This window comes from Thamnophis elegans, chromosome 7, assembly GCF_009769535.1.
Source record: "Thamnophis elegans isolate rThaEle1 chromosome 7, rThaEle1.pri, whole genome shotgun sequence".
Taxonomy (NCBI): Eukaryota; Metazoa; Chordata; class Lepidosauria; order Squamata; family Colubridae; genus Thamnophis; species Thamnophis elegans.
Genome location: NC_045547.1, coordinates 21,962,179 through 21,976,431, shown reverse-complemented (window position 1 = coordinate 21,976,431; position 14,253 = coordinate 21,962,179). Strand labels below are relative to the sequence as shown.

Genomic DNA, 14,253 nt, shown 5'->3' with positions numbered 1-14,253 from the left:
CTGTACCACATCAGACCCAGAATTTATATGGTCCAATAGCCTGTCAGCCAATGCTCATCACCAGTGGCTTCAGAAGCAAGTTTCAGCAACCATACAATTGCATATTTATGGACCGTGCGTTCCCTGACCCTATTATTTAGCTATTGATTTTATCCAGTAAAATAACAGAATGGTCTGGCACTTGTTCATGAGCTTCTTAGGACACAGTAGGTCAAACCTTAAAGAAAACCAATTTCAATTTCTGGCTCCTGGAAAAGCTGAAATGAAGCAGTTGTGAGAGCATAAAGCAAAATCAGGGTTACAAAGAAACTCCAGGTATTGATTGCAGCCACGGCAACTTTCTTTTTAATTCGCAAAAGACCAATATGGTGAAATATGTACACTGTTGAATGAAATTCTTCTCTCTTCAATGAGCAGTAGTCAAAAACATATTAAGTGCTAACTATACAACAAATCAGACTACTAATTAGCCAATTCCTGTTTGCATTTATTTTACATAATGCATAATAAATAAATAAATGTTCCTTATCTTTGTGAGATTAAAAAAAACCACCTCCCAGTTATAGTTCTAGATGCTTTTAAAAAATATGGTATGATCTGGTCGAAGTACCTATATAATGAAGATTGTGAGGAATTGTCTCTATTTTCCCTTTTTTCAAACACCCATCTAAATACATACAAATGAACTCAAGGATTAGTAATACCAGAACTGTGAAATTTGTTCCAGTCTTTTCAGAACAGAAACATTGGCCAAGTTCTCAATTTTTCTCCTCACTCCATCTTCAAACTGAATTTCACTTACAGTACACTAGGTGCCTATGACTTTTGTACTCACTAGAGTTTCTATTGCAATTTAGTGCTTAAAGATAAACTTCTATTCAAACCAAATAAACCGGAGGGCAGGATAAGAAACAATGGATGGGAACTAAATCAATGAGAAAACAACATGGAATTCAGGAGAAACTTCCTAACAGTGTGGACAATTAACCAGTGGAACAGCTTTGCCTTCAAAAGTTGTGGGTGCTTCATCACTGGAGGTTTTTAAGAAGAGATTGGACAGCCACTTGTCTGAAAGGGTTTCTGCTTGTGCAGGGGCTGGACTAGAAGATCTCCAAGGTCCCGTCCTGCTCTATTTTGATTGAAACTCATTTGGACATCAGGTTTTTCATTTGTGTATCTCTTGTGTGTGCTTAACTCTTCTAATGAATTGAGTCTAGTCCAGCCTTACTCCTAAATTGCTAGAATTTGATATGGAGCTGCCCCAATAAAGATACTCAGTTAATGCCTTCAGTAATTTCATCACCGTCATCACTCTTTCCAACAGACCACATTCTAGGGACAGTATTTCTAGCTCAGGGAAATAATCAGCACTGATGATGTTACCTATTTTGTGTAATGAAACATCTGCAAGAAAACAACCAAGCTCAGAGAGCACCAAAAGCCTCTCAGAACACATTCTCATTCTGCTAATGGCGTTAAAAAGGAAGTGGCGTGTATTAAGATGGGAAACAAAACAAAAAATAATCCCCCATCACTTGGAAAATAATATCAGCAGCCAGCTACACTGAATCTTATCTCCAGGCTGAATATCAAAAGTACAGACTGCTGTTGCTGAAATGAACTCCCTCCACAAATCCCTCCCTACACAAAACTCTATATCCAAAACGACTAATATTTTTCCTGATTCATTCCTATATTATCAGGAGAACAATTAGGGATTAGTAGCCAGTAGTAACACAGGAGTATTCTGTCTCTGTACAGCAGCTTAACCTTTGAACACCTAAAGATCCCAAATAGGTTATCAAATACATATATATGCAGAGTCCTGCTTAAATATTTGCATTTCTGTTTAAACACATACAATCATTAATGGAGCCCCTTGTACTTTCCATATTAATCAATATTCTCTGTCTTTTGCTCTATTGATGGTCATTATTTATTTTTATATAGAAAATTTCAACTTCTGTTCTAACCTCATTCTTACCTCTCCTCCGCTACCCCAAATATGGATTGTGGTGGTAATGAACTGGACAGTATTTTTCCTACCACCAAGTACTGAAAATCCCCGAAACTCTTCAAAGAATGGAGGTGTGAAATTCCAGGCCACACAAGCCATATGCATACATCCCAGTAATCCAAGATACAGCTCCCAAAATGTGAAGCAAAAATTGGGATTTCCAAAAGTGGATTGATTTTAAACTGGAAACAGAAGACTGCTCTCAATCCTTCTCATCAATAACCTAAAATCTCACCACTAAAATCCAGCTGTTCAACCATCATATTTTGAAGAACTGCTTCGTCACCTGAATTTTAGACTATATGGAGGGCAAGCAGTATTAAAGTTGAGAATGGGCTGGTTGCCCAGCCATCTCCCTATTCTCATTCTTAATCTCCCTAAAAAGGATTGAGAAATGAATTTCACCTCTTCTTATGAGGTCAACAGAACACTACATACAGTCCTCCAGAACAGTCACCAACCTTTTGGACCTCAGGAACCACTAAATTCATCGTTTTAAATCCCACGGACCACTAATATGATCTGCCTAATGACTGGCTGGGTGGGCGTGGCAAGGTGGTCATGTGACTGGGTGGGCGTGGCCAACTTGATGTCACTCATGTCAAGGGGCTTCTTGTCAACCTCTACTCGCCACTCCTTACCTGCCTGCCCGGGTTCGTTAGGGCCCCCCCAACAGGAAGAAGTTGCTCGAGCTAAGCAGTCACCATGTGAAAGAGTTGGCAAAACAGCTGGCTCAGTTCAAATTGGATCTGACTGAGAAAAAGGCTCAGCAGAAGCCCCTCACTGAGGGCTATGAGCCTAGGCTTTCCAAGCAGAGGGAAAACCTGCAGGAATGCAAGGTCAGGTGCCAGCTCTTGGAGGCTCAGCAGGCTAAGATGGTCAGCCAGTTCCAGATGCAGTCCCACTGGAACAAGGCCCTCTGGCTCTTCGTCACCAGCGGTGCTTCCCTCCAGCCTTTGCCCAAAGTGCCGCACCAGGAGGCTGAAGCAGACCCCAGCTCAGAATTTCTGCCCCCCCCCTCCAACCCACACAAAAAGACGCAGAAGGGGGAGACTCTCTGCAGCAACACAAACGTTCATTGCATGTATCCGGCCCAGGGGCCAAAGTTTGAGGACCCCTGATTTAGCGCAATATAAAAAATGGAAATAATTTTTCTGCAGACCACCAACATTTTCTCACAGACCAGCGGTGGTCCATGGATAACCAGTTGGTGACCGCTGCTCCAGAATGCTGCAAGGTTATGTTGCGGCCCCTGACTTTGCCCACACATATTCAATAAGTTCCCAAGCCAAACCTCATAAGCTCATAGTCAGAAAGAATGATTTCACAGAAAACAAGGTCTCCTGTTGTTTCCAAACCTCTATTTTCTAACCAACCCTAGAAATGTGGTATACGGTCTTACAGAATTTCTTTATGGTTACAAATTGGCAAGCACTATCAATAAATATCCACAGTGAGAATAAGTCTAGAGTGCCCTATTTCTAAATCCAGAAAACCATCATGACTCAGAAAGCTTAGTTTTACTCCTTTAAAGTCACCAAATTCACTTAGCAGGGGGAGGAATCAACTCCCTTAGGAAGTTAATCCAAGATGGGAAACCAAGCTGAACAAAGAATTTGTCATTTTCTTCCCTGTAGGTATCAATTTTCTGACCATTGTATCTCCATAATAACAATCAAAATGTATATGTCAACTCGCAAAGCATCCTGCTCTCGAGTTGCCATAGGCAGGAGGTGGGGAAACTGACAGAGCAGCAGGGCAGCCGCAACCAGAAGCATATTCCACCCATACCTTTCTCAAGGCTGTACCCCAGATTACCTGCAACAGCCAAAGGGACTAATCTCTACAGACCGCAAAAGTGCTCCCATTGGAGAATGTGATTGATGACACCCTGGGAGGAGAGGGAAAACAGGATCATAATTGGGCTGTAAATTACGTGGGGGCAGAGCTGGCTTCACTTGGGTACCTGCAGACATGTTGCTCCTAATAAGTAACTGGATGTCTTTTGAAGGTTGGCTTGAGGCTCATGGTTTAATTAGGGCATCTGGAACCCTGACAGTATAGTTTGCAGGCAGTAGCTGTTCAGATTAGGCCAGGTTACCTTTGTGGGTGTGCCAGGAATAGAAGAAGGAGATGCTGGAAAGTTCAGGCCACATTTCTTCCCTAGGCAATGACTATTTGTCTCGATATCTTCATAGGGGTTTTCTTTTGCTGGTAAATCTGGAATTGAAAACCAAGGCAATAAATGCATATAAAACAAAATAAAACTTTTTCCTAAGAATTTGGAAACAACAGTTGTAAGGTTTAAGTAAGGTTCCGTATCATTCATAAACTACCTCCAGCATATGCAAGAGTCCTCCCTTACAACTATAATTGAGCCCCAAACTTTTGTTGCTAAGTAAAATTTGTTAAGTGAATTTTGCCCCATTTTACAATCTTGTTTTATGCAGTTGTTAAAGTGAACCACTGCAGTGGTGAAATTAGTAACAACGTTGTTGAATGAATTTGGCTTTCCCATTGACTTAGCTTGTCAAAAGGTGGCAAAAGGTAATCACATGACCCCAGAATACTGCAACCATCATAACTATGAGTTAGTTGCCAAGCATCTGAATTTTGATCATGCGACTATGGGGATGGTCACACACCAACGGTCGTGTGACAAAATGCTCATAAGTAGTTGTAACTTTGAATGGTCATTAACAAACCATGGTAAGTCAAGGACTACCTGTACACTGAACTATAAATTCAGCTCTATGAGTAGATGATCCGCAAATCAATCTGTTTTAGGGTGCATCGGGACAGGAAGGATTGACTAATACATTTATTAGATTGAAACTTCTTCCAGGAACTAAAAGCAGTGTATATATAATTGAATGAAAAAGTCAGGCACCCACTGGTTAATCATATGTTTCAATATATGCCTAAGTCAAAACAATCTCCACATACAAATGTGAAGGGTTATTATTATTATTATATACTTTATTCATTAAATATGAAACTCAACCAACTGAACATTCAAAAATGCATTACAAATACCAGTGACTGGTGCTAATGGTTGATACGGTTTTCTGCCAGCATTCTAGGTATCAACCAAGTACCTTCTTAAAATATACGATGTTCCGAGTAGCGCAGTTTTTTGCAGTTCTGCTGGTGTTATTGCAGGAAGCTACAATTTGTTGATGTATCTTGTAAAATTCTTCGACATGGTTGGTAGCTTGTTATTATTATTATTATCTTTTTTATTCATTAAACATGAAACTCAGTCAACTGAACATTTAAAAATGCGTCACAAATATCATTGACTGGTATTGATGGTTGATACGGGTTGCTGCCAGCGTCCTACGTATCAACCAAGTATCTTCTTAAAATATATGTTCCGAGTAGCACAGTTTTTTGCAGTTCCACTGGTATTATTGCAGGAAGCTGCAATTTCTTGATTAGTATTATTATACTTTATTCATTAAACATGGAATTACATTAATAATAATAATAATAATAATAATAATAATAATAATAATAATCGCAGAGCCATCTATCTTCATTTTCAAATACATATTCAGATGGCTACTTAGGGGAGCCTAAGGTGGTTGAACAGTGGTGTGATTCAATTTTTTTACTACTGGTTCTGTGGGCATGGCAGGGGAAGATTACTGCAAAATCTCAATTTCCTCCTCATCAGCTGGGACTCGGGAGGCAGAGAATAGATGGGAGCAGGGCCAGTAAGAGGTGGTAATTTACCAGTTTTCCAAACTACTCAAAATTTCGGTTATCAGTTCTCTAGAACTGATCAGAACCTGCTGAACACCACCTCTGTGAATGAAGGTCACAACTTGACTTTATTAGAATAATCAGGGTATTTGTTCACTTGTGGAATTGTTTCCACCTGCACCTTTAAGGAATCATATCTCTGTGGCTCTTACTGATAACTGTACATTTAAAAAAAGTAACAGTGATTCAACTAGAAAACTATTCAAACTTTTATACCACATTCATTACAGTAGTTTCTCTTTCTGAATTTGTAAACAGCTGCATCTAACGAATGAGTATTCATTCAACTTTGCAGAAAGTTGGCTTTAATGCTAAACAATGAGAAAGCAATTTTATCCATCCCCCCAAAAAATCTCTGAGACTGAAAGAGAATGACTGGTCCAAAATGAGCTTTTAAACCAGGATCCAACAATTGTTCTTCATTCATTCATTTTTTTTAAGAGAGTGAAGGTCATACCTGAGCATCAGTAGCCAATGCCAATATCATGACTGGATGGCATGAGGGGAAAAGGAGAGGAAAATTGAAGGATAGTTTTGAAGAAAGGAAATATTAAAAAAGAAAGTACTGAAACGTGTTGGAAGTAGAAGAATATGCTGAAGGTGTGTTCTAAGCTGGAAATGTTCAACTTCTCATAGGTACAATTCAACATAGAAGTTGGATTCACATATCATATTAAATCTATAATGAAATTTGTTTATTTTGGGCTCAGCACACAGTTTACTGCTGCAGCCTATTCCAATTTATTCATTACAGAGTAATTTTAAAAAAAATCTCTAGTATTATGAGTCAATCAGTAAAATGTGCTTTTTGACTATTGATTTTCATGTTTTATTCTATGTTGGATTGGATTGTGTCTGTTACTTTAATTTAAGGTGAACATTAACAATTTGTTTAGAACTCATTAATTACTACATATTAGCAAAGTGATGGATCACATTTGGATCAGGTTTTACTCAGGGAAGCAGCATACATATACATGCTAATGTCTGCCTTGCTTTGACATACTGTATACACACACCACTGAAATAGTGTATTTTGTCCTTTTCTCATATTAACTTGTGTTGGTTTCATCTACTATTTTCTGCTGACTTGCCAGGGTTACAGTTCTGTCATGCACTGCATATTATTCCTACAAATGAGAGGATATTGCATGCCATAAAAATCCATTGTAATCTCAAAAATTATGTATATATTTTTGTATTTTTTGGAGTATAAAATGCACCTTCCTCCCGCCCGCCCCCCAAAAAGAGGGTGAAAATCTGAGAGGGGAGAGCACCTAACCCAGGAGTTGGAAATATGCTGGATCACTTCACCTTCAGTAGAAACAGCATAGTCTGGAAAATACCACATTTTTCGTAGTATAAGACGCACCCTTTTCCCTCAAAAAAGAGGGTGAAAATCTGGGTGTGTCTTATACATTGAACACAGCATTTTGGCCTCCCAAAACCCCACCAGCTTTGCAAAAAATGGCTGTGCATAGCCTTTAGGAGGCTCCCAGAGTGCTCCTGGGGGCTGGAGAGGGCAAAAATGAGCGAAAAACAGGTCGTTTTTTGCTCATTGTGCTGCCCCCAGCATCCAGGAGCACTCTATAAGCCTCTTAAAGGATATACATGCCCTTTTTGACAAAAAAAATGGGAAATCTGCAGCGTGCAAAAACATTTTTTTTTAATTTGCCTCTTCAAAATCTTGGTGCGTCTTATACTCCGAAAAATACCGTATATGCCTTAATAGACCAAGGAGATGTTATTTTAAACATGCAAACTAGCAACACCCAGCTTTCCAGATGTCGAATTCTGATCAGCCCCAAATAGCATGGCAATACTCAGGTTTGCAGAAATTAAGAGTTCAACAATAGCAGGAGAACTGTTGGTTTCCTTTTCTTACTTTTACAGAGCATTATTATAATTTCTACCCCTCTTGTCTTCTAGAAAACTAGTGTTGTGGCTCGCCAGCGGCCAGCAGAGCTGGCAGCAGATTCGGACAATGAGGAGGTTGGGGAGGAACATGGGCCAGTCCTGGAGTCTGGGGAAGGCTCTGATGAGGGCTCTGCGTCAGAGGCAGAGAGGGGGCCAGGGCCGTCTGACAGTTATCAACTGCCTTCAGAGTCAGACATCAGTGAGGCAGATGAACAGCTGGAACCTGTTCCCATGTATGCGCAGACGAAGGGAACAACTAAAGAACAGGGGTCAACTTGGGAGTAAGGCCACAGGTGGACAGTGAATGGGCCCTCCCATAGGGAATAAAAGAGGAGAGAAAGGGGAGGGGTGTTTGCAGGAGACAATTAGTTCATTCCTGCATTCTTGCCAAATATTGTGGGGTCTGAAAGATATCGGCCTGGCCACTCTCCAAGCCTGATAAAGGTGAACTATCTTGAAAGACTGTGGGAGAGGAAAGATTTTGCTGGAGAGGAATTCACTTTAAATTAAATAAAAGGGGTTTATCGGGACGAGGACTTGGCTTTGTGATACTGGGGAAGCCTAGGTCAGAACAATTAGTACATACTATTCCATTTACTAAAACCTTTGGTTTGAAAAATGCCGCATACACTTGCGCTAAATATTCACACATCCACAGAGTAACATTCAAGGTCACCCTAGGTGCTTTTCATCTCCAGAATGCTTACCTAGAATATCTTCATAGACGTTTTCCTCTGATAAAGTGCGGGTTAGGGCCATCTTGCTTTGAGCGTACCAATCCACTCGGCCATTCTCAGAAGAGGACTGCAACAAATCTTCAAATTCATAGGACTTCCTAGGGCATTTATTTAGAAAGAGCAGAAGAGGCGGTGGGGGAAAAAGGTAGATATCTCAAAGGAATACCATAAAGCAAATCACTCAAAGTAATACTGGAGAGAGAAAAACGTGTATTTTTATAGCTTTATATCACAGTAAGCAACCCCCAAAGGGATGCAGTGGCTCAGTGGCTAAGACGCTGAGCTTGTCGATCAGAAGGTCAGCAGTTCAGCGGTTCGAATCCCTAGCACCACATATCGGAGTGAGCTCCCGTTACTTGTCCCAGCTTCTGCTAACCTAGCAGTTCGAAAGCATGTAAAAATGCAAGGTGGGAAGGGAATAGCATTCTCTGAGCCTTCGGCATTTAGTCATACCAGCCACATGACCAAGGAGACGTCTTCAGACAGCTCTTCGACTTAAAAATGGAGATGAGCACTGCCCCCAAGAGCCGGAAACGACTAGCAAGCATGTACGGGGAAACCTTTACCTTCATCTTTAAGCAACCCTCAAAAAGTTTTGCTTCAGAACTTAAATCTCCTAGGCTATGGCTTTCCTTTCTCCAATATGTCAAGAGATTCTTTGTCTCAGGCTATCTGAAAATTTCTGGTTGCTTCTGAGATTTCCCCTTTCCCCCCTTCTCCCCTGTTCTTTAGCCTTGGATCAATTCCTAGACTATCTGCATGAATCCACCTTTCATTCTTTCCAAATCCTTCTTCAAAATCTGTTCATGAAGTTTTCGATTCATTCTGTTAGTCCCACTAGCATGGTATAAGTAAATTTAAATAGAAGTATATCCCCATTTTATGTAGCAGAATACACAAAAGGTTATATTGCTCATTAAAAAGAACTAAGATAAACAGATATAATCAGTATATACAGTAATACCTGTGATCTGCGTTAGCCTTAAGCTTCCCGTTCCTCAACCTCCTACTAATGGCTGAGGGGGGAGGTGAGGAAGGCAGAGGAGGGGGTGGAATAGAAGGAAGAGGGGGGAGGAGCCTCTTATTCCGAGCTGGCAGAATCCATCCCTCTTCACCTTCATGTTTGAAAGTCCGTCGAGGCTTAGGAAGCGGATTGATAAAAGGTTTCTTCTCCGGCAAGCCAGGCTCTGTGTACACATTTTCTTCGTTGCGAGATCTGCATTTCACACAAGATGCTTTCACCTCTTCCAAAGTCCCGAAGATTGGCTCTCTGGCTTCAGTGTCCAAGCCAAGGAGCCACTTACTTACTTCTAAGCGGTTGGTACTTTCCTGGCCTTCAGGTGGCTCCTGATCCTCTCCTGTCTTCTCTTGCAGACAATGTGGAGAATAGTAAGTACCTGGTAGCTGGGGTTGGGCTTCAGATGAGCCACACTTCAAGGCCTGCTCCAGCTTCTTGACCTGACTCAAGACAGATAGGTTCTCCTTCTGGACTTCCTTCTTACTGTCCTTCAACTCAGTACATTTACCCACATTGAAATGACATTCTTCCTCCCTGGATTTCACATCAGCTTTCCTTACAACATGCTGCCCGGCGTTTTTAAAAGTTCCAACATGCCTGTCGTCCTCCTTGCTTGGCCCCTTGCAACTCGGGAGCCTCTTATTATCCACATCTCTCATTGCAACACTATGCCTAGCCATCTTCTCCATTACACCCAAAACTGGACTGGGTTCCTCTTTAACACTTTGGTCCTCCTCCTTCCACAGGGACACCTGAGCTGGAATTTCCTTTTTTCCTTCCCATTCTGAAATCTTGTCCTTGATACTTAAGGGCTTGTTTTTCATGCTGACTTTCCCAACGGACCGAAGATTCGGACAGCCACCCATTTGCTTCCTTAGAATCCTGCTGCTTTCCCGCACGTTGAGATCGACTGAGGGATCTCCGATGATCATCTTGGGACTTAGCATATTCTGCTGAAAACAGTCCAGCCTTGGATCCAGCATCAATTTCTCTACGGTTTTCAATGGGCTCTCTGCCCTGGAATCTAGTTCTGCTTTCAGCAGGAGCTTGGCTGGGAAGGCAACACTCTTCGACCAATTATGCTTTGAAAGCCCACCCCAAAATGTTGTTTTTGCAGCTGGATTATTTAGACTTGCAAACCTGATCCTAGGCAAAAAAGGGCAAGGGTCAGAAGAAATGTACAGGTTGCCATTCGTCATTCAGTACAATGTCATGAGCTGGATTTAATATTTAGCTGAATATTAAATGTATGACACTTTAACTTAAAAGATACAGGAGTGTAGAATTATTAGTTTTTCCTGCATTTTTTTTACTGTCTTCCCACTAATCGAAATTTATTTGCAAAGAGGAGTGCTTTTCTATCTTTTCAGCAAAACATTAACATCTAGCACACTTCATTTATTTACAAAACACCTTAAAGCAAAACACATTTACTCTTGCATAAATCCATTAGTTTGAGCACACCAAAGCTCATGCCAAAAATAAATACATTTGTCAACATAAAACTATTTGGTATTTTCCCCCTTCCCTATATTAGCCGATTAACTTGAGGGCATCTGGAAACTATTCAAAAAACCCTCCTTTCTGAAAAGCCTAGATAAGATCTTAGTTTTGAGGTCCTAGATGGGTTATCTATATTAAGAAAATATTTGTATGGACACTACTCATGCCTTTACACATAAAAACTAGAGCACACAGACTTCAAATGTATGTTTAAGCTAGACTGAAAACCTTTCTACTTAACAGTTTATTATCTGAGGCTAAACTAATGATATGTAGCTCCAGAGATGAATACAGTGCTGAGATTTTCTTAAAATCTTATCCTCAAGTTAATATATTGAAAGGAGGGCATATTAAACAGAGGGATTTTAAATGGCAATTTATTAGTGTTTCCCCAAAAATAAGACAGGGTCTTATTTTCTTTTAACCCCTGAACCCACTTGGCCTTATTTTCGGGGAGGTATTATTATTTTGAGGTGCAGGAGACGGTGAACATGGCTTATGCTGTGTTGCAATATTTTTGGGGAGGACGTATTTTCAGGGGAAGGCTTATTTTAGCACCTGCACTCAAAAGCCCCATTGGATTTATTATCTGGGGGAGGTCTTATTCTGGGGGAAACAGAGTACTTATTATTACAGTTTTAAGAGTTATGTCCTATTTATAACATACAAAATTATATGCAAAATGATTATTTTCACAGCTTAGAATATATAAGGGGTTTGTTTCATTCCTAAATATAAACAATAAAAGCTGCTGTCAGAGTAACAGAAAAAGATCAATTTAGCACAATAGTTAAAACATATTAATATAACAAAAGGCCTGAGACGGACATGTGTTTGTGTAGTACTGAAATATGAAGGTTTGTATTTCTAGCAAAGCTTTCAAAATCCAGATCCGGTTCTTGGTTCAAAAAAAAAAAAAGAATTTATGAATAAGTTTGACTGTCTCTTTTAAATTTTCCCTCTTCTCCCCTATTATATGTCCTGGATAAGCTTCTAAAGCCATGATTAATGACAGTAAAGCAGAAATAAATATGGGGATTAGATATCTCCTGCCCCCATGCAAAACAATAAAATAAATCCCCCACTAGCGCCTTAGTGAAAGTAAGGTCAACAGAATGCACTTGTAAATTGCAGGAACTTATTTCATTATCTGTGCATGTTTCTGGAAAAGTTTAAAATTTGGCTAAGTATTTTTGAATAAAAAAAGAAGTTGGGGGAGGAAGCAAGAAGCCCTTGACTTAGAACCACAATTGAGCTCGAAACTTTGGTTGTAAGTCATGGTAGTCATTAAGGGGCTCATGTGTCCTGACTTTATGACTTTATTTTTACAATGGTTGTAACATGAATCTGCGCAGCCGTTAAGTAAACCATGATAGTTAAAGGGAATCCATTTTCTCAAATGGTCATTTTATGCCAGCAACAAAAAAATAAATCATAAGATTCTGTCGTGTGACCATGAGGTAACAAATGGTTGCACATGTGAGCCAATTGTCAAGCACCCAAAATATGGCTACATTACCTCAGGATATGTGTTGTGTCAGTCATAACCTCAAAGAAAGGTTGTAACTAACTATTAGGGAGTCTGTCGTAACTTCAAATAGTTGTAAGTGACTGGGCATTAAACAAGGACTGCCTAAATACCTGCCTACCCTTCCCTCATTTGGAAATCAGCACAAACAGAATATTAAGAATACTCACCTCTCAATGTTTTTGCAAATAATGACTTCGGGCTTGCTCTCCACACTGGGGACAGCGCTCCCCGTCATCGTGTTAGCAGCTGGCATGGCTTCAGGCCACCTAGGAAGAAACACATAAAACAACTCATACATAAAAAGCTGAGTTCTTCGACCCGTGATTTGCAGTAGATACTTTTTTACTCATCTATACTCCTGAAATAAGACCTCCCCAGATTATAAGTCCAATCGGGCTTTTGAGCGCATGCACTAAAATAAACCCTCCCCCAAAATATTGCAACACAGCAGCAGCCATGAGGTGACCACGCTCGCCACCTTCTGTACCTCAAATATAATAAGATCTCCCCAAAAATAAGGCCAGGTGCTTATTTCAGGGGTGTGTGTCAAAAGAAAATAAGACCCTGCCTTAATTTTGGAAAACATAGTATTTTGAATAAAATTGTGATTTATTCAATAAAATAGGGTGAAAATAAGATTCCTAAATTCATACTATGGGTTCATCCTTCTTCAAAATGCAGCTTTTGAGATGCTACAATTATTTAGTAGTTGTTTATGTTGTTTTCTATGAAAACTCCCCAACTTGATTTGTTCTGGGTGGTCCACTGTTTTATTCCTATAATCCTTAGCACAATCATATCTGGGGCCCACAGACTGGAAAAAGAGCTACGTTAATTAAAAGCCAGGGATAGTGATTAGGCTCAGAAGAAATGTAAGAAACAAATTTGTTAACTGTCCTGTTACCCATGGAGAAATTGCTTTTAGGAAACAGAGTGCCATTTAAAACACTGATGATAAGACAGTAATCAACCACTGATGAGGATTATGTAATCTCTGACGTTTTTATTCCAGCCTCCTTTCTCCCCTTTGCTTTTGAATCCTATTCCCCTTCTGGGGGGGCCTAGGAAAGTTTGCTGCCAACGCTGACATAAAATGCCCCCATTTCAATTATAGTTGTAAAACTAAACTAGGTTAATGAGTTCAGTCAGATTTTTCAGACTCTGAAACTAAACAGATTCTCAGCCTGCACTTTGGGAATTAACCGAAGAAGGTACTTTGAGAAAAGGGGCACTTGAAGAGATATTGGTGCAGGCTGGCTCAGTTGGCAGAGATTAGGTCAGTGATGGCTAACCTTTTTCTAAAGGTGTGCCAAAATTGTGTGTGCATGCGCTATTGTGCATGTGCCCACCCACCTATGCATGTGTGCACAATTCCCCGCGCATGTGAATGACCACCCATATGGGGCGTGGAGTTTTTGCCTCCCCAGGCTCCAGGGGCTTTCCCGAAACCTGGGGAAGGCGAAAAATGGCCCAACCAGAAGTTAGGGAACAAACTTCCAGGGTGGCCTCATAGGCCTTGAGTTTGACACCCCTGCTCTAGGTCAGTGATGGCTAACCTTTTCAGAGTAAGTGCACGTGTGAATGTGTGTGCGCGCAGCCCCCGTGCATGCGCCCATCAGCCACGCATGAACACCTCCCCATGCCCCACATTCTTGTGCATGCATGCACACCTTCCACACATGCCCACCCACATGCATGTGCGCATGATCCCCCCACATGCGCCCTGGCATGCACCCCACTCCCACGCATGTACAACAGAGAC

General features: G+C 40.7%; 1 protein-coding gene across 2 annotated transcripts in view; it reads right to left on the bottom strand.

Annotated features, from left to right (window-relative positions):
• The window catches only part of DENND2A (DENN domain containing 2A), a 94,416-nt gene that overhangs the window by 35,430 nt on the left and 44,733 nt on the right, over positions 1 to 14,253 (bottom strand). For both annotated transcript variants that reach the window (XM_032221559.1, XM_032221560.1), the window contains exons 2-5: positions 12,659 to 12,757; positions 9,404 to 10,603; positions 8,410 to 8,537; positions 4,119 to 4,237 (exon numbers count right to left, since the gene is read on the bottom strand). In XM_032221559.1, the coding sequence (XP_032077450.1) occupies positions 4,119 to 4,237; positions 8,410 to 8,537; positions 9,404 to 10,603; positions 12,659 to 12,744 (1,533 nt within the window). In that variant the 5' untranslated portion in view covers positions 12,745 to 12,757. The remainder of the gene's footprint in view (positions 1 to 4,118; positions 4,238 to 8,409; positions 8,538 to 9,403; positions 10,604 to 12,658; positions 12,758 to 14,253) is intronic.